The sequence below is a fragment of the Aethalodelphis obliquidens genome, unplaced genomic scaffold (genome assembly GCF_003676395.1).
Source record: "Aethalodelphis obliquidens isolate GAN/ISIS:26980383/991018 unplaced genomic scaffold, ASM367639v1 scaffold28, whole genome shotgun sequence".
In the NCBI taxonomy this organism is placed as follows: Eukaryota; Metazoa; Chordata; class Mammalia; order Artiodactyla; family Delphinidae; genus Aethalodelphis; species Aethalodelphis obliquidens.
In genome coordinates, this window is record NW_020837972.1 from 662,494 (window position 1) to 688,476 (window position 25,983).

Consider the following 25,983-nt stretch of genomic DNA (forward strand, 5'->3'; position numbering starts at 1 on the left):
TTTTTTTAAATTAAAGTAAGATTCACATAACATAAAATTCAACAGTTTTGGACTTCCCTGGTGGTGCAGTGGTTAAGAATCTGCCCGCCAATGCATGGGACACGGGTTCGAGCCCTGGTCCAGGAAAATCCCACATGCCATGGAGGAACTAAGCCCACGTGCCACAACTACTGAAGCCCGTGCGCCTAGAGCCTGTGCTCTGCAACAGACAAGCCACTGCAATGAGAAGCCCCCACACCGCAACGAAGAGTAGCCCCCCACTCACCGTGACTAGAGAAAGCCTGCACGCAGCAACGAAGACCCAACACAGCCAAAAATAAATAAACTTATTTTTTTTAAATGGTTCCTTTAAAAAAAACACACCATTTTTTAAAACTTTTTATTTTATATTGGACTATAGCCAATTAACAATGTTGTGATAGTTTCAGGTGCACAGCAAAGGGACTCAGCCATACATATCCATGTATCCATTCTCCCTCAAACTCCCCTCCCATCCAGGCTGCCACATGACATTGAGCAGAGTTCCCTGTGCTATACAGTAGGTCCGTGTTGGTTATCCATTTTAAATATAGCAGTGTGTACATGTCGACCCCAAACTCCCTATCTCTTTCCCCCACCCTTCCCCAAACTCACCATTTTAACATACGTAATTCAGTGGCATTTACTACATTCACAATATTGTGCAGTGTGGAGTTCTTTTTTTACTTAATTTATTTTGAAAAATTTCAAGTTCACAAAATGCTTAAAAAGCAATAAAACAGGGACTTCCCTGGTGGTGCTGTAGTTAAGAATCCGCCTGCCAGTGCAGGGGACACGGGTTTGATACCTGGTCCAGGACGATCCCACATGCCGCGGAGCAACTAAACCCGTGCACCACAACTACTGAGCCTGCGCGCCACAACTACTGAAGCCCGCGTGCCTAGAGCCCGCTACGTGACAAAAGAAGCCACCAAAATGAAAAGCCCGCATGTTGCAACGAAGAGTAGCCCCGCTCACCACAACTAAAGAAAGTCCGTGCGCAGCAATGAAGACCCAATGCAGCCAAAAAAAAAAAAGCAGTAAAACAAATACCCTAATTTGGGGGATGTTTACTTTTTAATTGCACTTTAAGAACTCTTTCCATGTTAAGGATATTAACTCCTTCTCTGGCTTCTGGAGCCAATTTTCTTTGGTTGGCCACTTGTCTTTCACGTACGTGTGTGTGCACGCGTGCGCACGTGTGACAGTTTATCATCTGCCATGTTTCTTGTCCCCATGTCACCAGTGGCACCATAACTCTCCTTCAGTTAATTAGGAACAAAACAGAAAATCCTCATAGATTTGCATATAGAAAAAATAAAACAATTACATAGAAAGAAAGTTTTGCTTTTTTTTGTTCCCGATTAAGTGAAAGAAAGTCCTGCTGGTGACAAAGAGGCAGGAAATATGCCTGATGATAAACCACGGCCCATAGGGTCCCTGTCAGGCCCTGGAGACCACAGCACAGAGGGGTCGAGATAAGCCGGGTGGGGGTGGGGAGGCAGGAATTCCTGGGCCTCTTTTCAGGCTCCTCAGTGAAGCTCAAAAAGCTAGGCCTCCAGAACAGGCAGATGATTTGCACACTTCCCAGTCACAAAGGAAACCCAATAGTCAAGAAAGAAAAGAGGCCCAGGGTTCGGTGTTAAGAGACTGGCTATTAGACTCAGGGAGGGCTGTACTCGACTTGGACCCCACCCTCCACCAGTGCAGGCTTGGACAAACCACCTAACTTCCCAGTTACCTTACCTATAAAAAGAAGGCAGTAAGCCTATCCTCAGAGGAGGGCTGGGGACACTAAACTTCTGGCACAGTTCACCCAAAGCTACACTGTCTGTCTGGCTCCAAACCCTGAGCTCCGCTCCTGCACGAGGTGCCATGATGGCTCAATGAATGACCTTCCTACTGTTATTAGGAAGCCAAACACAGCCCAGCACTGAAGAGTCAGCCAAGGAAGCGCACTGGCGTCACAGGCCTTCTAAGCAAGCCTGATAAAGGTGAGAAGGGTGCTTTCTTCTTGTCCGGCAGAAACGAGGGTGCCCCTCCATCACCCCCTCCTGTTGGGTCCCTGGCTCATGGCCAATCACTCAACCAAAGCCTGGCAGTCTGGGTTCATGGGGAAGGCCCCAGGAGCGGCCGGGGTCTAGGTGCCACTTTGTCTTATGCACACTCGGCCATCCCTGTCCCTTCCTCATCTGGCAGTTCCCCAGTGCCCTTATCAGTAAGATGAGAACCCCAGAGTAGGTACCTCACAGGGGAATTTCAAGAATCACAGAGGGTAAACCAAGTAATGCTCTCAGTACCACACCTGACAGTTAGTGTTCAATAAATGTTCGCTGTTATTGTTAACCCCCTGTTCCAAAACAGGAACACCGAAACATGTTGGGAAGAAAATATATTGTTATGAAGCAACATTATAAAGCGGTATATAAAACAGGACCCAATTATTTAAAACAAAAAAAAATTATACATATGTAGAAGGGGAAAAAGACCAGAAGGATATGTTGGCAGCACTTAACTCTTGGTGATGAAATTATAAGGAATCTTTTTTTTTCTTTGTGTTTTCATGCATTGTCTACATTTTCCTGCAATGCACGTATCACTTTTGCAATCGGGGGAAAAAAAATAAGCATTGTGAGAGATGAGAGGAGCTATCACTTGGATCTGGGCTTGTGGAGAGGATACCCCAGAGGAAGTGGGGTTTGAGCAGGGCTTGGAAGGATGGGAGAATTTGAAGAATGGGGGAGGAGAGCCAGGAGAAGCCTTTTTCATGTCCTTGTTTTTTTTGTCTGTCTCCTCCCCTAGGCTGTGGGCTCCTTGAGGGCACGGTCCATGGTCTAATTTGTTCACTGCTGTATCCCTAGCATCTAAAACAAATTTAAAAAAATTCGAAGAACTGGTGCTTAGTAGGTGCTCAATAAATACGGATCTAGTGAGCAAGTAACCTTGAAGCTCCACTTAGCTTGGGAGACAAGGATGCTCTCAGTTCGCTGTCCAGCTGGTGCACTGCCAAAACGGAGGTGCGTGGTTTCCATGGCAACAGAAGAGGGCCTGCCAGGCCAGCAGCAGGAGGCAGACGCAGGGATTGTGAGCTCTGCATCTTGTCAAGGTGCGACCTGGAAATTGGGAACATGGCGGTGGGCTCTTTCAACAGATGTTGAAGGAAGAGAAGGAGCTTCGTAATACAGTTAACTTAGTTGTTCACTGGACAGGTTTGTCAAATCAGTGAATGCTCAGGTAAGTAGTTCAGGTCTTTGAAGGAGGTTGGGAGGCTCTTAGTGGGTGGAAGGCTAGAGACTCTGGAAAGTTTGGTTCTAGTCTGAACCGTGCTGTGTGACCTTGGACAAGTTACTTAATCTCTCTGGGCTTCAGCATGTTTATTCATAAAATAGGTTTGATCAGCTCTACAATTGCTCATAAAAAGACGTGTGTGGTAGTAATATAAAATGGTGCAGCCACTGTGGAAAACAGTTAAACACAGAATTATCATAGATTATCATATGATACCAATTCCACTGGTAGGTATATACCCAAGAGAACTGAAAACAGATACTTAAACAAATACTTGCACTCAAATGTTCATAGTGGTACTATTCACAATAACCATAAGACCATCAACGGATGAATAGATAAAGGAAAGGTAGTATACCCATATGGTGGAATTCAGCCATAACAAGGAATAACAGTGCTGCAACGTGGATGAACCTCGAAAACATTATGCTAAGTGAAAAGAGCCAGACTCAAAAGATCAAATATCGTATGATTCCATTTATATTAAATATCTAGAACAGGTAAATCCACAGAAACAGAATGCAGATTGGTGGTTGCCAGGGGCTGGAGGAAGTGGGGATTGGGGACAGAATTTTCTTTTAGAAACGTAAATGTCTTGGAACTTGACAGAGGTCTTGTTTGCACAATATTGGGAATGTAGTAAGTGCTGCTGAATTACACACTTTAAAATGGTTAATTTTATGTTATGTGAATTTCACCTCAATTCAAAAAAAAAGAAAGAGAAAGAGCCCAAGATATAGGCAAGACTGAAGGTTCAGTTATAGATGAAATTGGGAGATCATCACAGGCCTCCTGCACAATTACACCGCCAAGGTGACATGCAGGAAAAAGCTCCCAGTTGCGGTCAGGACTGGGATCTGGATCTGTGTCTGGTCACTTCCTCATGGTGGGATCCTAGGCCAATCACTCAAGCTCCCTGAGCCTCAGGCTTCCTCTCTGCAAAATGGGGCTGGTGCATCTTCCCTGTTTTCCTCAGAGCACTGTGGATCAGTGATCTGAGAGCACTCTGTGAACCCACGTTCACAGCATGACCCCTCTGGGAGGAACATCTCAGCACCCTGTTTTCTAAGCACGGCAGACTGAGAACCAATTCCTTGTTCATGTGGAGACACTGAGGGGGTTCAGAAGCCACTGGCAAGGAAGGGGCACATCCGGGTTAACCGGTTGGATTTCTGGCTCCACCACCATCTGTGTGGCCTTGGGCAAGTCATTCATTTTCCTGTTTCTTCATTGGTAGAATGGGAATATATTTACCTTGGAGAGAGTCTGTGTGTGTACTGTAGGCCCTCAATAATCAGATCCCTCTTTCTTTCTTTCTTTCTTTTTTGCGGTACGCGGGCCTCTCACTGCTGTGGCCACTCCCGTTGCGGAGCACAGGCTCTGGACACGCAGGCTCAGCGGCCATGGCTCACGGGCCCAGCCGCTCCGCGGCATGTGGGATCTTCCCGGACCGGGGCACGAACCCGTGTCCCCTGCATCGGCAGGCGGACTCTCAACCACTGCGCCACCAGGGAAGCCCCAGATCCCTCTTTCTTTGTGGCTGCTCTCAAACACAAAAATTGCCGGTTCCCCGAATCCACCAAAGAATCTGAGCTGTGGGTCAGAGAGGTTAGGGCACTGGCCTGAGGTGGCACAGCTAGTTTGGGCTTAGAACACAGATCGCCTGGCTCCGGGTCCGGGGAACTTCCCTCAGCCCTCTAAGCTTCATCATTTATTTTCTCCAACAGGCATTTGGCACCTACTACGACCTAGGAAGGGCGGAGTTGTGTAAGGAGAGACACCCAGCCCAGAATTATGTGCTGTGCAGACCTCACCACTTCAAGAGACAGGTGTTGCTGTCCCCGGTTTACATATTAGGAAACTGTGTTTAACTAAGGCTCAGAGAGGCCAAGTGACCGTCACCAAAACACTCAACCCGAGAGCACAGGTGTCGAATTCGAACTCTGGTCCTCCCGCGGCGCCACCCCCGGAACCCGTGGGCACGCGTGGCTCTGCGCAAGCAGGGAGCGCGGCGGTGGGAATCCCGAGCGGAGCTGGAAGCCTGGCCCGTTCATTTGCATGCTAATACCCAGAATGCTTTTCCCCCGCACACCGCTTTTCTTAATGGAAGCGCTCAGTTTGGAACCGTGGAAAGTTTGGAACACATACTTCGCTCCCTCTTTGCAACTGTGGGAACTTCCCGCCCGCACACGCGGTGCCTGCAGCCCAGGGCTCCAAGTTGGGCTGCCTGGCAGCGGCCGCCAGCTCTTCCCAGGCAGATGAACCTCTGTGTCCAACCCGCGCGCGGCAGCATCTCCCGGACGGCCGGGACAAAGCGCCCAGGCCCGCCGGCGGGGCTCATGGCCCGAGCGCTCGGCGACTCGCTGGGCTGCGGGCGCCGGGGATGCTCCCGACCTCAGGAGGCCAAAGGGTGCTCCCTGGAGGGTCCAGTACCCTCATTTCCCTGGGGTGCGCGGGGACCCCTGCCCCTTCCCATCGCCCTTGCCTCTATGTTGTCGCCTCCCCGAGCTGGTTACTTTCCGCTCCCTGGGGCACAAAGCTTGGCGTGTGGCGGTTTGGGGGAGAGGGTGGACGATGGCCTCGTATCCCCAGCTCTCCCGGGCGCGCAGCCCCTTCGGTTCAGTCAGTGAGCGGGGTCCAGAAGCAGCTCCGAAGGTTCGGCCTGCCCCCAGCCAGGACCCGGCGCCCTCTCTGGGGTTGGTAGCGGGGAGGCGCTTGCAGACGACTTCTGGGGATTTCGGGCATCGAAGGGGGGCTCCGAAGGGTAACCAACGCCCGCTCGACTTACGGGTGCACATCGCTGGCTGGGGGGCCCACATCTGCGCCCCTCGGTCTCCCCCCACCCCCCGCCCCGTCCGCTCTCCGCCACTCTTGGCGGGGAGGGAGGGGCAGTGGGAGCTGGTTTGCTGGCTAGGCGCTTCGTTTGCATTGGTCCGGGGGGGCTGAGACTGCAGCCCCCGGCCCCGCGGGCGGGGTGGCGAGGCGGGGGCCGGACGGGGGCTCAGTCTGCGCTAGCATTGGCGGAGCAGGGGACTGGGGAGGGGGGGCAGGAAGCGGGGGGGAGCGGAGCTGCGGGGGGGGGGGGTATAATAGGGGAGGGGGGGACGGGCATCCTGGGCGGGGGGGGGGGGGGGGCTCGGGACAAAGAAAGTGGAAAGTTTGCAGCGCTGGGCGGTCCGGGCCAGGGATTCGGGTGCGCACGTGCAGGGCCGGGGGCGCCGGGGGCCCCCCAAGCCGAGCTCGCCGTTTCTTTTTTTTTTCTGCAAGCGGAGGGGGGGTGTTGTTGGTATCGCCCCCTCCTTCTCCTCCCCCCAGGGGTGAAAGTGCAAGAGGAAGTGCAGCCGCTGCCATCTTTCCTCCGCTCCGAACACACGGAGCCCAGGGCCGCAGCGCCGCCGCTCCGCCGCCGCCTTCGCTCGGCCCGGGAAAGGGCCCGCCCTACCGCTGCCGCCGCCCGCCCGCTCCAGCCTTCGCTACCGACTCCGCCCGCCAAGCTCCGGGACCCGGCCCGCGCTGCCGCCCCGGTGCGCGCCCCGCCGCCGCCTTAGCCTTAGCCTTTTGTTTCCTCCGCTCCGGCGCCCCCGCCCCGGCTCGCGCTTTGCAGGGGACGCAGCGCGCGCCCCCAGCGGGCCCGGGTAAAACCGCGGCGCGCGCGCCTGCGCGACAAACCCCCTCCTCCTCCTCCCTGCGCGCGCGCGCGCGCGCTCCTCCTTGGCTGCGCGCCGGCGCCGCCTGGCGGGCGGGAGGGGAGGTGGCAGGCGCGTTTGCGGGAGGGGCGCACCTCTGTGCTCGCGTACCCCCCAGAGGTAGACCGAGAAGGGGAGGCGGGCGGGCGGAGAGGAGAGAGGAGTGCACGATCCAGCAGGGGTGGGGGCAGCTATGTGGGAGGTGGTGTGCCCTGCCGTCTAGACAGTCCGATCCGGGCAGGGGGTGTGTGCGCTCCGCGCACCTGCGAGACTACAGAGCCCCGGGCCGGCACGTGTGGGGAGTGTAGACACGTTCGTTGCACCCCGCTTCTTGCTGCCTAGGGGAAGGGAGTGGGGCTGGCAAGTGACGCGGCCCGGTTTGTGGGGAGGGGGCGGCGGCCATGGAGCGAGTGAACGACGCTTCCTGCGGCCCGTCGGGCTGCTACACCTACCAGGTGAGCAGACACAGCACGGAGATGCTGCACAACCTGAACCAGCAGCGCAAAAACGGCGGGCGCTTCTGCGACGTGCTCCTGCGGGTGGGCGACGAGAGCTTCCCAGCGCACCGCGCGGTGCTGGCTGCCTGCAGCGAGTACTTTGAGTCGGTGTTCAGCGCCCAGTTGGGCGACGGCGGAGCTGCGGACGGGGGTCCCGCTGACGTGGGGGGCGCAGCGGCGGCCCCGGGCGGCGGGGCTGGGGGCAGCCGGGAGCTGGAGATGCACACCATCAGCTCCAAGGTGTTCGGGGACATCCTGGACTTCGCCTACACTTCCCGCATTGTGGTTCGCCTGGAGAGCTTCCCCGAGCTTATGACGGCCGCCAAGTTTCTGCTGATGAGGTCGGTCATTGAGATCTGCCAGGAAGTCATCAAACAGTCCAATGTGCAGATCCTGGTGCCCCCTGCCCGGGCTGACATCATGCTGTTTCGTCCCCCTGGGACCTCGGACTTGGGTTTCCCTTTGGACATGACCAATGGGGCAGCCTTGGCAGCCAACAGCAATGGCATCGCAGGCAGCATGCAGCCTGAGGAGGAGGCAGCTCGGGCGGCTGGTGCAGCCATTGCGAGCCAAGCCTCCCTGCCTGTGTTACCTGGGGTGGACCGCTTGCCCATGGTGGCCGGACCCCTGTCCCCCCAACTGCTGACTTCCCCATTCCCCAATGTGGCATCCAGTGCCCCTCCCCTGACTGGCAAGCGAGGCCGGGGCCGCCCAAGGAAGGCCAACCTGCTGGACTCAATGTTCGGGTCCCCAGGGGGCCTGAGGGAGGCAGGCATCCTTCCATGTGGCCTGTGTGGGAAGGTGTTCACTGATGCCAACCGGCTCCGGCAGCACGAGGCCCAGCATGGTGTCACCAGCCTCCAGCTGGGCTACATCGACCTTCCTCCTCCGAGGCTGGGTGAGAATGGGCTACCCATCTCTGAGGACCCCGACGGCCCCCGAAAGAGGAGCCGGACCAGGAAGCAGGTGGCCTGCGAGATCTGCGGCAAGATCTTTCGTGATGTGTACCATCTCAATCGGCACAAGCTGTCCCACTCGGGGGAGAAGCCCTATTCCTGCCCCGTGTGTGGGCTGCGGTTCAAGAGGAAAGATCGCATGTCCTACCACGTGCGGTCCCACGATGGGTCCGTGGGCAAGCCCTACATCTGCCAGAGCTGTGGGAAAGGCTTCTCCAGGTGAGGAATGGTGCCCATCCCCCATGACTTGTCCTATTCCTAACTCATGGACTAGCTCCTCTCCAAGAGCTGGGGGTGTGAGACTTGCAGGGGGCTCACTTGACCTTGCAGGGCCATGTCAGGTTTGGGGAGAGAGTTTTAACGGCCCTGATTTTGAGATGATGTGGCCAAGAACTGCTTTCTCTTCCCTCAGGGAAGTTCTCTGGCACTAGGCGTGCCCTACCATCTCTCTTCCTTGGGGCCTGTGGGAAGGGGCCGGATTCCTCAGGCCGCAGCCACCGGGCCTCACCATTCTTCTCCCTGGGCTCCCTTTGTGTTTCCGGCACCAGACGAGGGGCCCCCTCTGGGGGCGGGAGGCCAGGCTCCTCCAGCGACTTTCCCCGCTTGAATGGCCGCCGGGGGAGGGACCGAAACAAGTGCATCTGGGACTCCTTACGCTCCCATGCCTCCATGTCCCCCCGCACAGCACTGGCAATCCTGGGTCAGTAGACTCCGGCCTTGCCTCTCACAGCCCCGGGATCACGGGGCACAGAGCTGGGCACCCAGAGTCTCTTCTGAACAGCAAAGCCTTTGATCTGCTCTGACCTGGTGGCTCCAGAGCCCACCTGAACCCACAGATCCCCTTTATGTTCACTGGACAGAGAGGAAGGAGGGCAGGATGTCGTTTTAGATTGACTTTTTAGTGAGCCTGATAAGGAACTGAAGACTTGTCTGCAAGCAGAGGGTTGTTTTTCCTCTTAAGAGAATATTCAGAATAAAAGGCTCGTTTTAACTTGCCTGGGTACTGAGGGCCTTGTGTGTATGAACGTAGGGATGGAAAACTCCCTCAGAGGGGCCCCAAGCAGGAACCAGTCTTACCGGTCAGGCAGCCCCTGCCCACCTGCTCTGTCGGGCATCTGGTTTACCAGCCCAGCTGGGGGCTTAAGGCTTCATCCCTTGGCCTCTGGGGACTGAATTCCATCCGGGTGGCATTCATTGGCTGCTGTGGTGGGAGAGGCTGGGGGAGGGGAATGCTGAGTTTCTACGGGGCTTTAGTCTGGACAATGAATCACACATACCCCCTCCCGGAAAGGCTGCAGCAAGGCAGCCCAGTCTCATTCTAAAGTCCCCTCCTTGGGTCCTAGAAATCATTGAGTTTCTGGTGGGGGGAGGCGGGTAGGCAAGGTCAGAGACAAATGCTCACTCCCCTTCCCCCTCTAGAGAAATCCAGGGCAGAGAGGCCTGGGCCTCAGGAGCCAGAGCTGGGTGGTGACTTTTCTTTGTCATGCTGGGGTGGGGTGAGGGAGTCCTCTCCAGCCTTGTCGGGGCAGGGGTCTGGCCAAGCTTGTAGCCCCCTTTCTTAAGGTCTTGTTTTAAAGTCTCTTTTGGTTCTCTTTTCTAGGCCTGATCACTTGAACGGACATATCAAGCAGGTGCACACTTCTGAGCGGCCTCACAAGTGTCAGGTAGGGGCTGGGCCGGGGCAGAGATGGGCTGAAAGAGAATGCTGCTGTCCTCACAGCTACGGCCATGAGCCAGCTGCTGTGCGTGCTGGGCTGGCTGACTGACCACCGCTGTGCACACCTCCCCCTCTGTCCCCCCACCGTCTGTCTGCTCTTCTCCTTTGTTCTCCCCCAGCCCCCTCCCTCCCACCGCTGATGTCCCCTCCTTCCTGGTCGCTGGGTCCTGGTTCCCAACCCGTCTCTGTCTTTGCTCTGTTGCTTGGCTTTCCTCTCCTGGCGTTTGCCAGCTCCTTGGATGGTGGGCCACATTGGACAAGTGTCGTCCTGGGGGCACTGGCACCCCACTGGGTCCGGCTTCTGGTTCCCAGCAGTTTGCAGGGGCCACCGTGGGGTGGGAATGGCTTCTTAAGGGCTCCTGGTGGTCCAGCCAACAACTCTTCCCCTTGTATGCCCAGCAGCCTGACCTGAGTTGGAGCTGCTTCTGGGTCCCCTCAGCTCAGAGCACCAGGCCGCAGGGGTGGGGGTGAAGGAGGCAGGGAGTGGTGCGATCACTGGCACCTGCTTAACCCATCCTGAGCCACGTGTGCACACAGCCAAGGGCTTCTGAGAACTGGAAAGCGAGGTGGTTTCCTGTCCTTGAGAGCTCTTTGTGTAGCAGTAGGTAGGGGAGGCTGGGCAAGATTCTCACCCTTGGTTTGTCTGCTTGAACAGTATCTGGGGGCTCTGTGATGCCCAGAAAATTGAGCTTCCTCTCCTGGCCACTGAGCATTCCTGTGTAGGTGGAAAACACACTTCTATCTTCTCCTTGGTCGTACCCCCTTTCCTGGGCCAAGTTCCTACCATCTGAGTGGGAAACAGAGTTGTGGGGTGTTTACTGCAACGTCTGATGGGGTGACCTGCTTCTCTTTATCCTGTTGGTGGCAAGGAGGAGGGTCTGGGGAGACCGATAATAGGGAGGGATGGACGGACGTGCTGTAGGTGGGGCAGAGAGCCCCCAGGGGCCAGGTGCGGTGGTGTTCCCAGACGGCCAGGAGACCGGGGGTGGGCCTGCTGGGATGCGCCTGTGCCTCGCTGCCTCCTCTCCCTCTGTCTCTCATCACGGAGCACATTCTGACTCTCCCAGGTAGTGTGCTGAGCAGCCCAGCAGAGTAGGAGGAGCCCAGAGGGCAGTGGGGGCATGCCCGGTGGCCTGGGGGGGTAACCTGCACTCTCTGCCCTTTTTCCAGGTGTGGGTTGGGAGCAGCAGCGGCCTGCCGCCCCTGGAATCTCTTCCTAGCGACCTGCCATCATGGGACTTTGCCCAGCCTGCTTTGTGGAGGTCGTCCCATTCGGTTCCTGACACCGCCTTTTCCCTTTCTCTAAAAAAATCCTTCCCAGCCCTCGAAAACCTGGGCCCGGCACCCTCCAGCAACGCTCTCTTCTGCCCAGCCCCGCCGGGCTATCTGAGGCAGGGTTGGACTGCCCCAGAGGGCAGCCGGGCCTTTACCCAGTGGCCTGTGGGCTAGCCGGGGCCTCCCGAGAGGGTTTTCTGTGGAGGGGAACGGCAGTGGCAGTGGTCTGAGCCCCCTGCTTTTGGGAGAGGCCAGCAGAGTGGTCCCTGCCCACCATGCCCAGCTCCTCCCTGGGTGACTTGGACTCTTTCCCAGCTCAAGGACCCCAAATAGGGGTAGCAAAGGGCTCCTTCCTGGGTCCTCCCCATGGTCTCCACGTTTCTTTCTGGGCTCTCTTGCCTTGTTTTCCCTCTTTAGCAGATGGTACCCCTGGGTGTCTGACCTTGCCTGGAGGTTGATGCTTTCCTAGGAACTAAGCCACTGGCTTACATGCTTCCCCTCCCCTGGCATCACCTCCCCTAAGGGGTTTCTAGAATGGGGCCTGGCCACCCCTCCCCCCACCCTGGGAGTGAATCCTCCTCCAGAGGAGAGGAGACTCCGGCGCAACTCCAACTGGGCCAACCGTGCTGCCCTCGTCCCTTCCCACTCACACAGGTCCGCTTTCATTTCTGGCTTGTGAATTAGACTTTTGTGGTTTTGAGGTTTATTAGCAGGTCTGCTCAGGAACTAGATTAACCAGTAGCTTTACATTGGGTCATCCCAATATATGGCTTTGGGTGCTGATAAAGCAGATGTAGACCTCCGTCGGATCCCAGTGGTGTGCCCTTCAGTCCCCGCGGGCTCTGCGGGGATAATAGGAGTGATGATAAAAGTTTTCATTCTAACGTTTGAGGCTTTGTGTGTTTTGTCCTTGGTCTGTGTCATAACACTGACATCACTGTCCCTTGGTGTATGAGCCTGCTCCTGCCCTGCCCCTCCGACACACACTCTCACAAGCCTGCTGGCCCTGCCTCCAGCCCCACAGCCAGAACTCCCCTAACAGTGACCTGGCAGGTGCAGGTGAAGACGTGCTGCCTCTCAGGCTCTGAGCTGGCTGGCCAGGTGTGCCTGGGCTTTGTTAAACAGCCGGGCCATCTGTTTTGCATGGTGTGTCTGCTGAAAGTATCAGACGTGAAGAGACAGCTCTCTGGGAGTTGGTTCCTTTAGCCCCTGGCAGAGCTGGGCATGGGCCATACCTCTCGGTCCCTCCTGATGCCACAGAGGAGACAGTAGGGGCCAGTTACAGAGACGGGTGCCACAGCTTGAGGGGAAAGGCCCTCCGAACGTGGGCGCATGGGGGCTCAGGCTTGGCAGTGACACGCAAGTCTCCTTGGGGTTTGGCCTCAGTGTGCTTAAATGGCCCAGATGTCCCAATGCTGCTCGATCTGTGAGTGCTGTGGGCTGGGACATTGACCCCAGATGGAGTTCAGCCTGAAGCCGAGAGGCTAGAACAGCTCAGACCTCTCCCATTGCTCCCAGTGGCCCCACTTCTTGGGGGCTGGTTGGGGGGTTTGGGCTGGAGGGATAACTCATTAGGAATTGAGATGGGAATAAGGGAGCTGACACCCTTGAGAAGAAGGGGGCCAGCAAGGCCCATGGTGCTAAGCCCACATACATTGCCCTCAGACTTTTCCAAGGCTATGGAAAAGACTACTTAAGATACCCCCTGAGGCTGCCAGGCTCAAAGGCCACCAAGAGTAGGTGTGCACCGGTGCCCCTGGTACCACTGAGGCCCCATTCCTGAGCTGTTCAACCCTTGGGAAGAAAAGCATTCAGAAGTCTGGGACGGGGAGAAACTGGCAGGGAGGGAAGGGAGCCTGGCTGGGGCTCAGTGTTGAGTGGTGATGAACCTCTCTGGGGGCTGGGCCAGGACCTGGCAGGTGCGCCTCCAGCAATAGCAGGCTGCCTGTGCGCAGGGCTGGGGGCGAGGCGGCCGTTCCCAGCACCACCGGCGATCGATTGGGGTGCTGATCCTGTCAGGGTCCCTCTGCCTTCTCCCTGCCTCCAGGACAGGAAGTGTTTTTCTCTTGAGTGGCCCCAGCATGGAGGTTCCGGGCACCCCCTTCTTTGAGATCCATCTCTCTCCTCAGCCTTTCTCTCCTTTCTCTCCTGGGTTAAGTGACCAGGCCTTTTATGTTTGGTGTTGTCTGAACTTCTGGCAGGCCTAGACTCGGACTTGGGCACTTTCACAGTTCAGAAAGCCTTGGGTACTCCAGCCACAAAGGGTCAATCCTGGCACAGAGAAGCCAACCACCATTTCAGCTTGGCTTTGTAACACAGTGATAGTTTTTGTTGCGTTTGTGTTTCGTTTTGTTTTGTTTTCCCAGCAGCAGATTTACATTCCTAATTATGTTTGCTCAGGCTAAAGTTTGCTTTCATTCCTTGAGAGATAATCAATGGAGGACAGGGTGGGAGAACTCAGCCTGGTCTGCAGCTTTAATTTTGCTTAGCTAATCCCCCAAATGGATAATCCACTTGTGGATAATTGAAGTCTGGCTGTCCATTATCTTTCGTTAGCAAAGTATGACAGGCAGTGCTTTAAGGGACACATCCCAAAAGAAAGTTGGCAAGAGAAACAAGGCATCTCTTTCACATCCCTCTAGTGGCACCCTCTCCCAGGGGCCACAGAAGGTGGGATCCTGAATGTGTGCTTTCAGCTGCATTTTCATAACACCTGGTCCATGGTTGGCTCCTTTGAGTTCTGTGGTGTAGACCACACTGCCTCTCGCCATTGTGGCGGTGGTCCTCAAGTCGCTGTCTGGCCAAGCCGGCTCCCGTCCCCAGATAAATCGACAGGTGCACCCCTATCTCCCGCAGGTGTTCACGGCACCCCTTACTCTGGTTTACAGTCTGGTGGGGCTGGGGAAAGATTCAGTTTTCCACCCACTGTGGCCTATGATTGGGTCACAAGGTCCCTGCCGGGGGGCCCACCTGTGGCCATGAGACCAAGCACCCATGGTGCTTTCTGAGTCACTTAAGTGCTCAAGTTTCCCTGCACAGAACCTGTCACCTCTATCAGGACAGCCCTGGCTACCAAGTACACTGATAAAAACTACCCACACCTTTTACCAGAAGCTAACCTCTGCTGAGGCTGGAGGTGGTAAGAACACATGCTCAGGGGCTAGTTCTCAGTCCAGCTGCCCCGAGTCCTCTCAGGACCTCTGTCTGCCCGGCTGTAAATCGGGGAGGAGGGGAATACTCCAGGGTGGCCAGGAGGATCGGGAGGGCACTGGCCCGGCAGTGGCAGGGTGTTGCTTTCTCTAGTAGCTGAGCACTGTGCTTTGTGCAAATTACTCTCTAAACTTAGCTCCCTCATTTGTCAGATGAATAAACTCAATATATAAAACATGAAAGCAGTACACTTGACCCTTGAACAACACGGAGGTTAGGGGCGTCGACCCTCCGAGCAGTCAAAAATACACATACAACTTAGTGTCGGCCCTCTGTGTATGTGATTCTTCCACGTCCGCGGTTCCACGTCTGTGGGTTCAGCAAACTGCAGATGGTGTACCACCTACCATAGTATTTACTGTTGAAAAAGATTCGCATATAAGTGGACTCATTCAGTTCAAACCCTGGAAAACTGTTCAAGGGTCAACTGTATTTTGTTAGCATAAATTGTTCTATTCGAATGCGTAACATTTATTCAAAAGATAACGACTAAGAAGAGCTCAGCTGGTCCTGATGCAGACATTTGGGGTTGGGGTAGCAACCACGGTGTCTTCTACCTCCACAGCATCGAATGCATTTGTTTCTCGCTCTGATTGTACAGTAAAGCAATAGATAGACGTTGTACATGGTGACAGTGTTCAGACGCTTACCTTAAGGTCTCAGGATCTGTTTCTGTTCAGTGGAGCCGCAGGAACACCCCCATTCTAGCCAGTTAACGGGGTGGCGGGTCTTCAGTGGGTTAACGTTTGGTCTGTGATGCAATTAAAGGTGAATGTTGCTTTCTCTTGTGGCTCTAAAATGGTAAACACAGGTACAGAGAAAAGAAATGAGTCAACCTTGACTAGAACTCCTGAGACATGTCCGTGGATCCAAAATAGTGAAGGTCACCAGATTCAACTCTCCTGAGGGCTTTCCCGACATTCCGTGACCTCCAAGGCTGGGCAGCCATGCAGGCCCGGGCTGGGGGAGAGATGTTGGGGGTAGACCCAGGGCTGAGACCGAGTCAGGGGACCCGAGGCTGCCTTCCCAGGGTGTGGTACTGACTGCAGCTCCTGGCCGGTGGGGTGAGAGCACGGCCTGCCTCGAGGGCCACCGTGAGGATGCACTGCATGCGACGAAGGGCTCTGAAGGTGAAGTCTGGGGCCTGCCTGGCACAGTGGGGGGCACTGGTCAGTGCAGGGTGGTGCCATCCTTGTTGGCACCAGCACTGGGGTTCCACAGATGCCCCCGGAGCCTCCGGCCCTCACTCTGCTAATTTTCACATTCGCAAAATTGACACTGTCACTTTATGGGCTGCTTTCTCAATACAAACGCACACGGATATTATGAAGAGTAATCTCTGTGTTCTGTCCTGCCTTTCCTTTCCATTTCCCTGTGGCCACGATTAATGTCGCTTTTGAATAAAGTGAGTAAATTGGATTCTTTGTATAAAGTAACCAGGGGAAACCCAGGGTGGAGAAGGTGAAGACTGTTCCGTTTATATGCCAATAGCTCTTCTGTAAATTCACTTACAGCCAATGCAACAAACATCAGTTCTTAAATGTTTAAGAATGAAAAGCCCCTAGCTCTTTTGTTTTGCAGAACTCAGCCTGCCATGTAATGTGCATGTTGGGGGCCAGTGGGAACCAGTCATCCTAGCTCAGGGGTCCTGTGGGGAAGACCATGGGGAGTAGGAGCGGCTTACTTGGCATCTGGGGAGGAAGCCTGGCCGCATTCTGAAGTTCTCTTACACAGCGAGTCCCTGTGTTGGCCGGAAATGGCTTTGTGCCACAGTGTGCTCGGTAGGGAGTCGGGTGTGGACGCCAGCTTTTACCTCACCCCGTTTTCCTTTCTGCCCTCAGACCTGCAATGCTTCTTTTGCCACCCGAGACCGTCTGCGCTCCCACCTGGCCTGTCACGAAGACAAGGTGCCCTGCCAGGTATGCGGGAAGTACTTGAGGGCAGCGTACATGGCAGACCACCTGAAGAAGCACAGCGAGGGGCCCAGCAACTTCTGCAGTATCTGTAACCGAGGTAATCTCCCTGCTACTCCCTCATGTCCAGGGGATGGGCCTGAGCCCATGTGGGAGGCCGGGGGGTGTCTGACCACCCTGCTTCAGGCTCCACTCTGCACGGCCAGCCCTCCCTCCCTTCCCACTGAGCGATAAACACCTTATCCCCCAGCCAGCTGTTTGTCACCCTTTCCTTTCCAAGAAACCTGGGGTGCTTGGAACAGGAGTTGCCAGGAGCTCAGCAGGTGAGAACAGCAGAGAGTGTTGTTCCCAGGCTTGGGCCCATGACACACCTGCTGCCCAGGGGGCAGGATGGATGCGCTGAACTACTGAGGTTGGTGGGAGTCATTAGGCCCCAAGAGGTGGGAGAATGAGGGGTCCTGCTCAAGAGCTTTGCTGGCTGATCCACTGGCACGTGAAAGTCAGCAGCCAGGTACGTCGAGTCTGGAGATGGACAAGGGCCGAAACTCTCTAGCACAAATGGTCGGAAGAGCCCAGGCCCAGGTAGATTGTGGCCTTGATGAGAGCGGAAAGTGGCAGGTGCTCTGAGCAGGGCAGCATGCTTGCGGCTGAGGTTGGCCTAGGTGGCATCTGTGGCCCTGGTGTTGTGTTGGATGAAGTCTGTCCTGTCCCTGAGCTTCTGCCAGGGCTCGTTGGCTGCTAGAAGGGCTGAGGTTCGTGTTTTGCAAGCAGCGTCAGTGGAGGAGGCTGCGCCTTATCTGCTGAAGGAGTTGGGGCAGCTGTCTGGTGAGCGTGAGGATGCTTCTGCATGGTGTGCTTGCTTTGGCCAGGTGGGGACGTGGCTGGAGAGTCCTATCTCCTGGGACACTCTTGTCGCAACACTTCTGGAAGTCTTGAGTGTGGCTTAGTGGATTGAACACTAAGCCAGGAGGCAGGGGACCCAGGGTTTAGCTGGCCCCTCCCACCTCACCCTCCTGTGTGACCTTGAACTCCCCCTTCCCCTCTCGAAGGCTCAGTCTCTTCACCTCTAAACGGGGTTGAGAACATCCCCCTTGCCCACCTCACAGGGCTGCTGTGAGGATCCCAGGAGACAAGGTAGGTGAAAGTTCTCTGAACCCTGCAAGCAGCAGCACACTTGGGAGGCCCTCCTTACACTTTGTAACTGTCAGGAAAGACACAGCTCGCTGACACTCTGCTTTGGACCAGGTGCAGCCCTCCTGCAGTCCTTGGCTGGAAACTTTGCGTCCTGTGCTATCTCCACATGCCCTGAGGTTGCTGGTGGAGGGAGCCTGCTGAGTGGCTGGGTGTTCTCTTGGTGCCCTGAGCTGGGTTCCTCCCGGGGACTGCACACCTGGGGTTTGCCTTGAAGGCCATTCGATGTCAACGTTTGTACCACCAGGAAACCTGCTGTGGAAGCAGGGAGGTGGTCAGAAAAGCTGCTTAAGCATCTGTCCTATTTTCTGATATGTCAATAGAGCCCTTTCTGGCAGGAGCTTCCTCCGGGGAGCTGGCAGTGGGGCTGTGTGTGGAAAGAGCTATCAGGCTGTGGCTGCCCAGCTCTAGGAAGAGATGGTTCCTTGTCTTGCTTCATCCCGTGGCTTCCTGACCGCGCCCCCAACTAACTCGAGACCTGCTGCGACGGTGCTGTCAGCGGGCGTACTGTCGGGGTTTCAGGGTTGAAGTTCTCAGCCTGAGAGTTGGGGTCAGAGACCAGAGGCGGTAAACCAGTTAGGGCGGAGGAGGACGCCAATGAGGAAACAGAGATAAAGCCTGGATTACAAAGTGGCAGGGAGCTGAGTGGGGGACCCAGGGCCACAGCCCCTGTGGGCCCCACTCAGGAGGAAAGAAAAGCTGCGAGCAGCCGGGAATAGCAGGGAACGTCGACCCAGTTAGGAGACAGCTGATGTGGCAAAGCCCACAACTATTGTACATCAGGATTTGTTTTCCCTGGGCTGGTAAAGAGGACTTGGGCAGCAGCCACAGGCCATGTGGCCAGGGTGGGGGTGCCTGGAGAGTAGAACCAGAGCCCACCTTTCCTCAGAAAAGCCAACGTGAGATCTGGGTCGTAAGCAAAACAGCTTTGGGGGAATTCCCTGTCAGCCCAGTGGTTAGGACTCTGCGCTCTCGCTGCCTAGGGCCTGGGTTCAGTCCCTGCTCAGGGAAATAGGATCCCACAAGCCGCGTGGCCAAAAAAAAAAAAAAAAAAAAACCCCAAAAGCTAAAACAGAAAAACCCAGCTTTGGGTCCCAGAGTCGGAGCAGAAAGTCCCATTCCTCCAAGAAGACAGAAGAGGGCTCTAGTCTAAACCACCCTGGATCCTCAGAAGGAAGAGAAAACAATTTTGCTCTTCATCAGAAGAGAAGGAGCAGGATTCTACCTCTGGACTCATTTCTTCTGCAGAAATGGGAAAAGACGCCTCCCTTCCCCTCCAAAAAAGAAGAGGAAGGGGAAGGCAGTTTTTCCAGGAAGAGGATAGATCGCCAAAGACACTGAGACACTGGAATCAGAATGCAGGACGCTCTGGGCCGTCCTTTCAAGGCTGTGACTACAGGAGGAGCTGCAGGAATAAATGGATGTTCTCTCTACAAGGGTTCAAGCAAAGGCTAACGTTCAGTCAGCCGGTTAGCGGGTGAGGCAGGATCAGATGAATTTCCAGGTGCCCTGAGATCCTCCAGTCCCAGCAGTTCTTAAGCAATCAGCTTAACCACCCATCCATCTGCCTACTTTCAGCCACACAAACAACTCTTGCCTGTGAAGAACGGGAGAGAGGAGATGCAGCCGGTGGTCCAGCCCCACACTGGAGACAGATGACCTTGTCTTTGTCCTGGAGACATATCAGGACGTAGACCATCCCATCTGCAGAGAAGATAACTTGCAGTGGGAGGAGTATGATGGTTACAAAAGCCTGTTTCCGACGTTCAAGTTGAGGAAATCAGTTGAGTTGAACAGTGGGAAGGACTTGGTAGATTGCCACGATTTCCCTTCTTTTTAAGTTTCTGTAGCAGGGTCTTTATGTAGATGTGTATGTACTGGTGTGAGGGAGGAAGCGGGAAAGCGTATTGGAAATCGGTCTTTGACCGAGACAACACTTGCACTCAAATATCTGCTTAAAGGGTAGAGAAAGCCTTCTCTCCAGCCAGAGGCAAGCGCCAGTGGTAGACGCAGACAGCCTGCCGTCCCCTGGACTGAGCTGACCCAAGCCTACTTGGTGCCCCCCCTCCAGCACGGCTCAGTTGGGCACAGCCCCACCAAGGTGTGGACAAGAAGAAGGCCGTCCCTGACCCCTGCACAGATGTGGAAGCTGCCAAGGAGGGTTTGCTTCCAGAGTGCGAATTACAGCACACCAGGCAAGAAAATGCAGTGGAGAAGCAGTAGCCTCGTGGTAGCATATTCTCCGTATCTGGAGCGTGAGAGAGGGTGGCCCGTCGGTGGTGGTGGAGTCACGTGTGTGCTCAGTGTCCCCATCACTCTGATGCTTGTAGAAAGCTTCCTCTTTGGTTCTTGGTTAATCAGTGGTGAACAGGCAGGTGAGTTTAGAATTCTGGCCAAATGTGTCTGGCTTCAGAGATACGTTCACAGAAACTCGGCTTCTGTTTTACCCCAAAACTTGGCTGCTGAGCTGCTCTGTGTTTAAATTCTGGGCTTTAGGTGGCAACTGTGGATCCACGCCTACCACCCGCCATGTGGTTTTGCTATAGATAGTAAGTAGTCTGCAGCTGGGGCAGCGTCAAGGGGACCCTGCCACGTGGTCCCCAGACCATTTTTCGGGAGAAAACAGTGAGTTTTCATTGAGCATCTGCTGCGTTCCCCAGCACAGCTCTTCCCACAAGGAGTAAACATAATAGTTCCTGGTCTCCTTCCCTCCTTTACGGTCCCTCTTGATTGCAGTGGCCCTGCCCTGTGGAGAGAGCTTCAAACCAGTTCAGAGGGCCCCGCAAGGGATTAAAAAACAAAGAAAAAAATTCCCTTCTAAAGTGGTATCATCGCATCAGTTGGAAAGTCCTGATATTTCTGTTGGTTGCCAGGGCTGCAGCGCCATCCATGGGGCAGGGCTGAGATCCTCTGTCCTGTGAGTCTCATCTGCTCCTTCCTGACCACAGCCTCCCTCCGAGGAGTGTTTATATGGGACCCTCGTAAGTCAGTCTGTCCCCTGCTTGGCCCCAGGCAGACCACTTGGTCACAGCGCAGGACATCGTGCTCTACTAGGCAGGGCAGGACAGCAGCATCTGGTCCAGGAGGGTCTTCTTTGTCAGGAAAGGAAGGAAGATTCACCCAGCCCCCCATTTCCCTCCAGAACCACCAGCTGCTACCATCGGGGGGATGTTTGTTGAATAAGATTCCGACATGGCAGCCTGTCTACCCGCAGCTTTCATTCTAATCCACCAACATGGCAGAGAAATACAGGAATGTAAATGGTGATAATGGAGCCTACTGCAAAAGTTGAAGGGATGTTTCTAGGGCCAGGACCAAGACACAGAGACTATTAGAGAGTCTGCCCAGTGGTGAAGGACCACGTGGTGGCACGTGGTCCTGGGGTTAGAGTCCAGGCTCTGCCATTTAGCAGCTGTACATATGGCTGCAAAGCACAGAGCGATGCATGCGGTGCGCTGGGCCTGCACACCTCTGTCACTCCCTGAAGGTGACCTTTATTGTAGTTCCAGTAGCATTTGAAAGCCCAGGCCAATTCAGACTTTTTTCGAACAAGTCTTGTGCAGACATTACACAGTACTCTCCAGCCTCTGGCCCATTAGTAGTGGATCCCACTGCTACCCCGTGACTGTAATTTAACGAGGGAATGAAAGGACCCGAGAAAAAAAAAAGAAAAAAAAAAAAAAGAAAGGACCCGAGGATGTGTCAGCTGCATCTGGAGTGGACTAAAGGGACACCATCTAGGCATAGCGCCCCAAGTGGGCCTTTTGCCGAAAAGTTTTGGTTCCTGCCGAAGGCACTTTTGGATCCTTGACTGTGGGAGGATTTGATGTCCCAGCTCCTTCCTGCGGAAACCCAAGTGGAAATCCTTTGACTGGCCCACCTGGTTCCATCTCCTCAGACTCGTGGCTGCTGTGGAAATTGGCCCGAGATCACTCTTCCCAGCCCGAGGCATCTCGAGGCTCAAACTGACTGGAGCATCTGGGTGGGTCTGGAGCAGATCCCAGAAGGTTGGATTGCCCCTCCCCCCAAATAAAGACAAGGATTGTGCCTATTTCTTCTTCCTTAAGTGAACCTGTTGGATCCTCCAAAACCGAACCAAGAAGACCACTGTGAATAAGAGATGACTGCACACCCCCTTTAACATAACTTCCTATTTTCATTGTTCTTCAAAAGGTCTAAACAGTTACTAAACCCAGTTATTCTGAAGGTGAGAAAGTTTGCAAAATAGAGCATGTCTTAACAGGTAGAAGAAGGGGGACTCCTGGAGGCATTTCTTTGGGATTTCATCTTGCCTCCGTCTGGCTTCTTGCGCAGATGGTTTGCCTTCACACGTGTTCAGCCGTGTTCTGCCGGCTGGAGTCCCGTGGCTGCCCTGGAGCCCCATGTACTTTCCCGACAGCATTTCTAGCCGTGGTCCCTGTAGCTGGTCTGGGACTGTGGACCATCCGTTCAGACCACTTGTTACTGAGGTGCCAAGCGAGCCGAGGTAGTTGGCCTCTGGCCCTGGCCAGAGTGGGATCTCAGGCCATCCCTCCAGGCAGCCTCCACAGCCTTGCAGAGCGGGCTCTGCAGAGAAGCCGACTCAAGGACAGTGCCACCCTCCCTCCTGAGCCAGGTGGCTCCTGTGGTTGCAGCGCCTTTGAGCCAAGGAGGGGCCCCTTCTAGGAGTGCTAGCCAGTGCGGCCAGAGGAGAGGCGTGGGGGAAGCAGAGAGGTGTCTGTGTGCCGGCTGCGGGATCTCATCTCCTTTTGTCTTGTTTAGGTTTCTCCTCTGCCTCCTACTTAAAGGTCCATGTTAAAACCCACCACGGTGTTCCCCTTCCCCAGGTCTCCAGGCACCAGGAGCCCATCCCGAATGGGGGAGCAGCGTTCCACTGCGCCAGGACCTATGGCAACAAAGGCAAGCGACCCCTTGCTCTGCACTTTGCTTCTCTGCGCAGGCTGTGTTGTGGGGGCGCTGGGCCGGGCGTGGGGAGGCGTGAAGGCTGCCGGCTTGCTGGCCGCCTCAAGGAGGCTTGAGATCTGAGTGGCAGTGGCCTCCAGGACAAAAGTCACAGTGGGGAATCTCACTCCAGGGCGGTGAGTGAGGCTTTAGGGCCCTGCCGAGATCCAGCCCCCGCCTCCTCTTCCCCAGCACCCTCCTCGCTCCTGGCCAGCCCCCACGTCCAGAGCCCTGCAGGGACGCCCCGGGCCCAGGGCAGGAAGAGGAGCCCTGCATGATGAGCCTCTGGGCCTGTCCATTGCCTGTGGCCCTTTAAGGATGGCGTGGAGCTGTGGCTGAATGCTTTCTTCTCCTTTGACCCTGTGGGCAGAGGGAGCCAAGGTCTGGCTTCCCCCTCGGTAGGGGTGGTTGGTTGCTGTGACCAGCCCTTTCCGGAGAGCCTCTGGCCGCGTTTGTGAGATGCACGGTGCCGACTCCGAGTTGGTTTGCGTAGAGCTCCCTAGGCCCCACCTCCACTTGTTGATTCGGGTTGTTCTGTGGTTTTTCAAGTCGTTGTTGCCTTGGGGATGACGCCAGGGGCTTGGCAGATGGCAAAGATGGCATGCTCCACGCTCCCATCACAGACTTCCCTTCCCGGCATGGCGCTCTGAACCCAGGCAGGAAGGAGCTCATTGTGGAGGCTTCACGTGTGGGCCGGGCAAGGCAGATCAGTGAGGGCTGTCTCGAGGACCACCTTGTTCTGGGCCCTGCGTAGGGACAGCTGGCCGATTGAGGTGTTTAGTTCCTTCTAAGCTGTGTGCTTTGGCAACTTGGCCTGGAAGGCTTCTGGCAGGCAGAGGCAGTGAGGGCAGGGCTTGTGTTTGCAGCGTTGGGAAAAGGACTGGCTCTGACTCAGCCGTCGATAGGGTCTGCCTGGGTTGAGGAGCCCGCGGCTCTGGTTCTGGCTTGCTAGGGTGCAGCCAGTCTGGTGCAGAGGTGAGGCCACTGGCGTACCTGCTCAGCATCATCACAACAGCTGTTTTACCCTCAGAGGCACCCAAGAGAGCACCTAGGAGCTGGGGGTCTTGGGTTGTCCTGGGTGGAGACAGAGGCGGTCCCCTCTCCATACCCTTCCTTGAAGCAGGCCGAGATGGTGGTGAGCAGTACACGTGCGCCTGCATGAAGAGTCCGCGGCGAGGGAGGCTGGCAGCCCCAGGCCCTGCTGTCTCACCCCTGTAGGCACGCCAGGCTCCCTGACTGACCAGCTGAACCTCTGTGGGTTCTGCTGGGCGGTGGCTGGCCATCGGCTGCCCTCCACGAGCCTGTGAGCTGGCCCCTGGCGACCCCTCCGAGGGGGCATCCCCATAGCCTGGCCTCACCGCTCCTCTGTGTTCTGTTTCCTCCTAGAAGGCCAGAAATGCTCACATCAGGATCCGATTGAGAGCTCCGACTCTTACGGTGACCTCTCGGATGCCAGCGACCTGAAGACGCCCGAGAAACAGAGCACCAATGGATCCTTCTCCTGTGACATGGCGGTCCCCAAAAACAAAATGGAGTCTGACGGGGAGAAGAAGTACCCCTGCCCCGAGTGCGGGAGCTTCTTCCGCTCCAAGTCCTACTTGAACAAACACATCCAGAAGGTGCATGTCCGGGCCCTCGGGGGCCCTCTGGGGGACCTGGGCCCTGCCCTTGGCTCGCCTTTCTCTCCCCAGCAGAACATGTCTCTCCTTGAGTCCTTTGGGTTTCAGATTGTTCAGTCGGCGTTTGCATCATCTCTGGTAGATCCTGAGGTCGACCAGCAGCCCATGGGGCCTGAGGGCAAGTGAGGCAGATGCTGCGTCCCCGCAGAAACGGCCACCGGGGACCGCTGAGAAATGCTGTGAATGCGGAGGGAAGTGGTGTCTTTGGGTTCTGTAGCTGAGAGATTTTTATTCGTTTTTAACTCCCCCTCCAGCCCTGTCACCCACCCCTAACCCCCAATGGTCTTTAGAAATAGATTCTCATCTGATACTCAGCAGAAATATCTGTGAGACTCGGTATGGGATGAGGGCAGAAAACACTACACAGGCCTCCAAGGCAACACCAGGGCTGGTTTCTCTAACAGGCGGAAGCTGGAGCTCCTGGTGCTCAGGCTTAGTGACCCCAATTCCACACCTGCACCTGACAGCATTCTGGGACCTCGGTGATTTTGGTCCCCTGCCCCTTCTCTAATCCCTCATTCCCCCTTCTCATCTCCCTCAAAAGATACCACAGTAGGGTCTCCGCCCACTTACACAATGCTGATGCCCAACTGTTTTTAAGGAAGCTGGAAGCCTACAGCATCCCGTGGACCATGGGGTGAGTGTCCTCTGAGAGCCCCCTGAGCTTGACCTTTGACCCGGAGGGCCCCAGACCTTTCTGAGCCCTGCTTGAAGGCTAGCATTTTGCCACTAGGACAAGCTTAGCAATCAAGGACACTCCTACCCCAAATTTCAGTTCTTAGGTGATTTTAACCATTCAACTTGCTGTTGGGTTTTAATTCTCTAATTATTATTATTATTGTTATTATTTTTTAGGACCAGTTGTAGTGAATTGCTACTGAAAGCTATCCCAGGTGATACAGAGCTCTTTGTAAACCGCAGTCACACGTTAGGGTTTAGGATTAAACTTTGTTTAGATGTACCATAATTAACTTGGCTAGTTGATTGTTTGGAGTCTATGGAAGAAATAGTTTTATGCAAAATTTTAAAAATGCCAGTCTGGTCAGGGAGGGAGGGGGTTTCAGTGCTGTTGGAAGGCAGGAGAGCTGGCAGGTGGGGACATCATACACCTCAGTTGTATCACACGTGAGCAAGCCAAGGTTGACCCTGTGATGTGAGTTGATCTGATCAGACTGTATTAAAAATGTTAGTACGTTACTCTGCTTGCTCCCCTGAGTCTGGTTTTTCTCTGGGACCCAGAGGGTGGGCAGTCTGTGCCCCTGCACCTGGGTGGGGTGGGATCCCAGGAGACCTCTCTTCCTCTTCACTGCACCAGTCCCACTGGGATTGACAGGTGGGTGCTTCCCCTGCAGACTCAGCTGCCACCATCCACCCACCCGCTCTCTCCTGGTCTTCACTGCTCTGTGCCCCAGACCCTGGGGTACAGTGGTGCATGGGACACCCTTGTGGAGCTTAAAGGGAGAGAGGGAACCAGTAAGCAGATTTAACCACAGAGTTCAGATAGGGAGACATCCAAGGAGAGAAACGGGCAAGGGAGGGATAGTGATGGCGGGAGAGCAGGTAGGTGGTCCAGGCTGGTGAGAGGTGGGGGTGGGACTCTGGAGGGAGACCT

General features: G+C 55.3%; 1 protein-coding gene and 1 long non-coding RNA gene across 9 annotated transcripts in view; one reads left to right on the forward strand and one right to left on the reverse strand.

The window, feature by feature from the left end:
- Nucleotides 1–6,584: 6,584 nt before the first annotated feature.
- PATZ1 (POZ/BTB and AT hook containing zinc finger 1) lies at nucleotides 6,585–25,568 on the forward strand. Of its 4 annotated transcripts, none has more exons than XM_027124256.1 (5): nucleotides 6,585–8,664; nucleotides 10,046–10,109; nucleotides 16,489–16,660; nucleotides 22,513–22,650; nucleotides 24,079–25,568. In XM_027124256.1, exons 1-5 carry the CDS (start codon nucleotides 7,394–7,396, stop codon nucleotides 24,495–24,497), a joined length of 2,064 nt encoding a protein of 687 aa, XP_026980057.1. In that variant the 5' UTR covers nucleotides 6,585–7,393; the 3' UTR covers nucleotides 24,498–25,568. The 4 variants fall into 4 exon arrangements, with proteins under 4 accessions (XP_026980057.1, XP_026980059.1, XP_026980060.1 ...); XM_027124258.1 differs by having other exon boundaries at nucleotides 22,578–22,650; XM_027124257.1 differs by lacking the exon at nucleotides 22,513–22,650 and having other exon boundaries at nucleotides 6,681–8,664.
- Nucleotides 13,900–25,983, reverse strand: part of LOC113629668 (uncharacterized) — a 35,906-nt gene continuing 23,822 nt past the window's right edge. For 4 of the 5 annotated variants that reach the window (XR_003436650.1, XR_003436653.1, XR_003436652.1 and 1 more), the window contains one exon: nucleotides 13,900–15,440. This is a non-coding gene — a long non-coding RNA (uncharacterized LOC113629668). The remainder of the gene's footprint in view (nucleotides 15,441–25,983) is intronic. The other variant, XR_003436654.1, reaches the window with a different exon arrangement.

Coding starts and splice junctions, on each gene's coding strand:
- PATZ1 (XM_027124256.1), top strand. CDS start 7,394: ATGGAGCGAGTGAACGACGCTTCCTGCGGCCCGTCGGGCTGCTACACC. Junction 10,110..16,488: donor AGCGGCCTCACAAGTGTCAG/GTAGGGGCTGGG, acceptor TTCTGCCCTCAG/ACCTGCAATGCTTCTTTTGC. Junction 16,661..22,512: donor CTGCAGTATCTGTAACCGAG/GTAATCTCCCTG, acceptor TGTCTTGTTTAG/GTTTCTCCTCTGCCTCCTAC.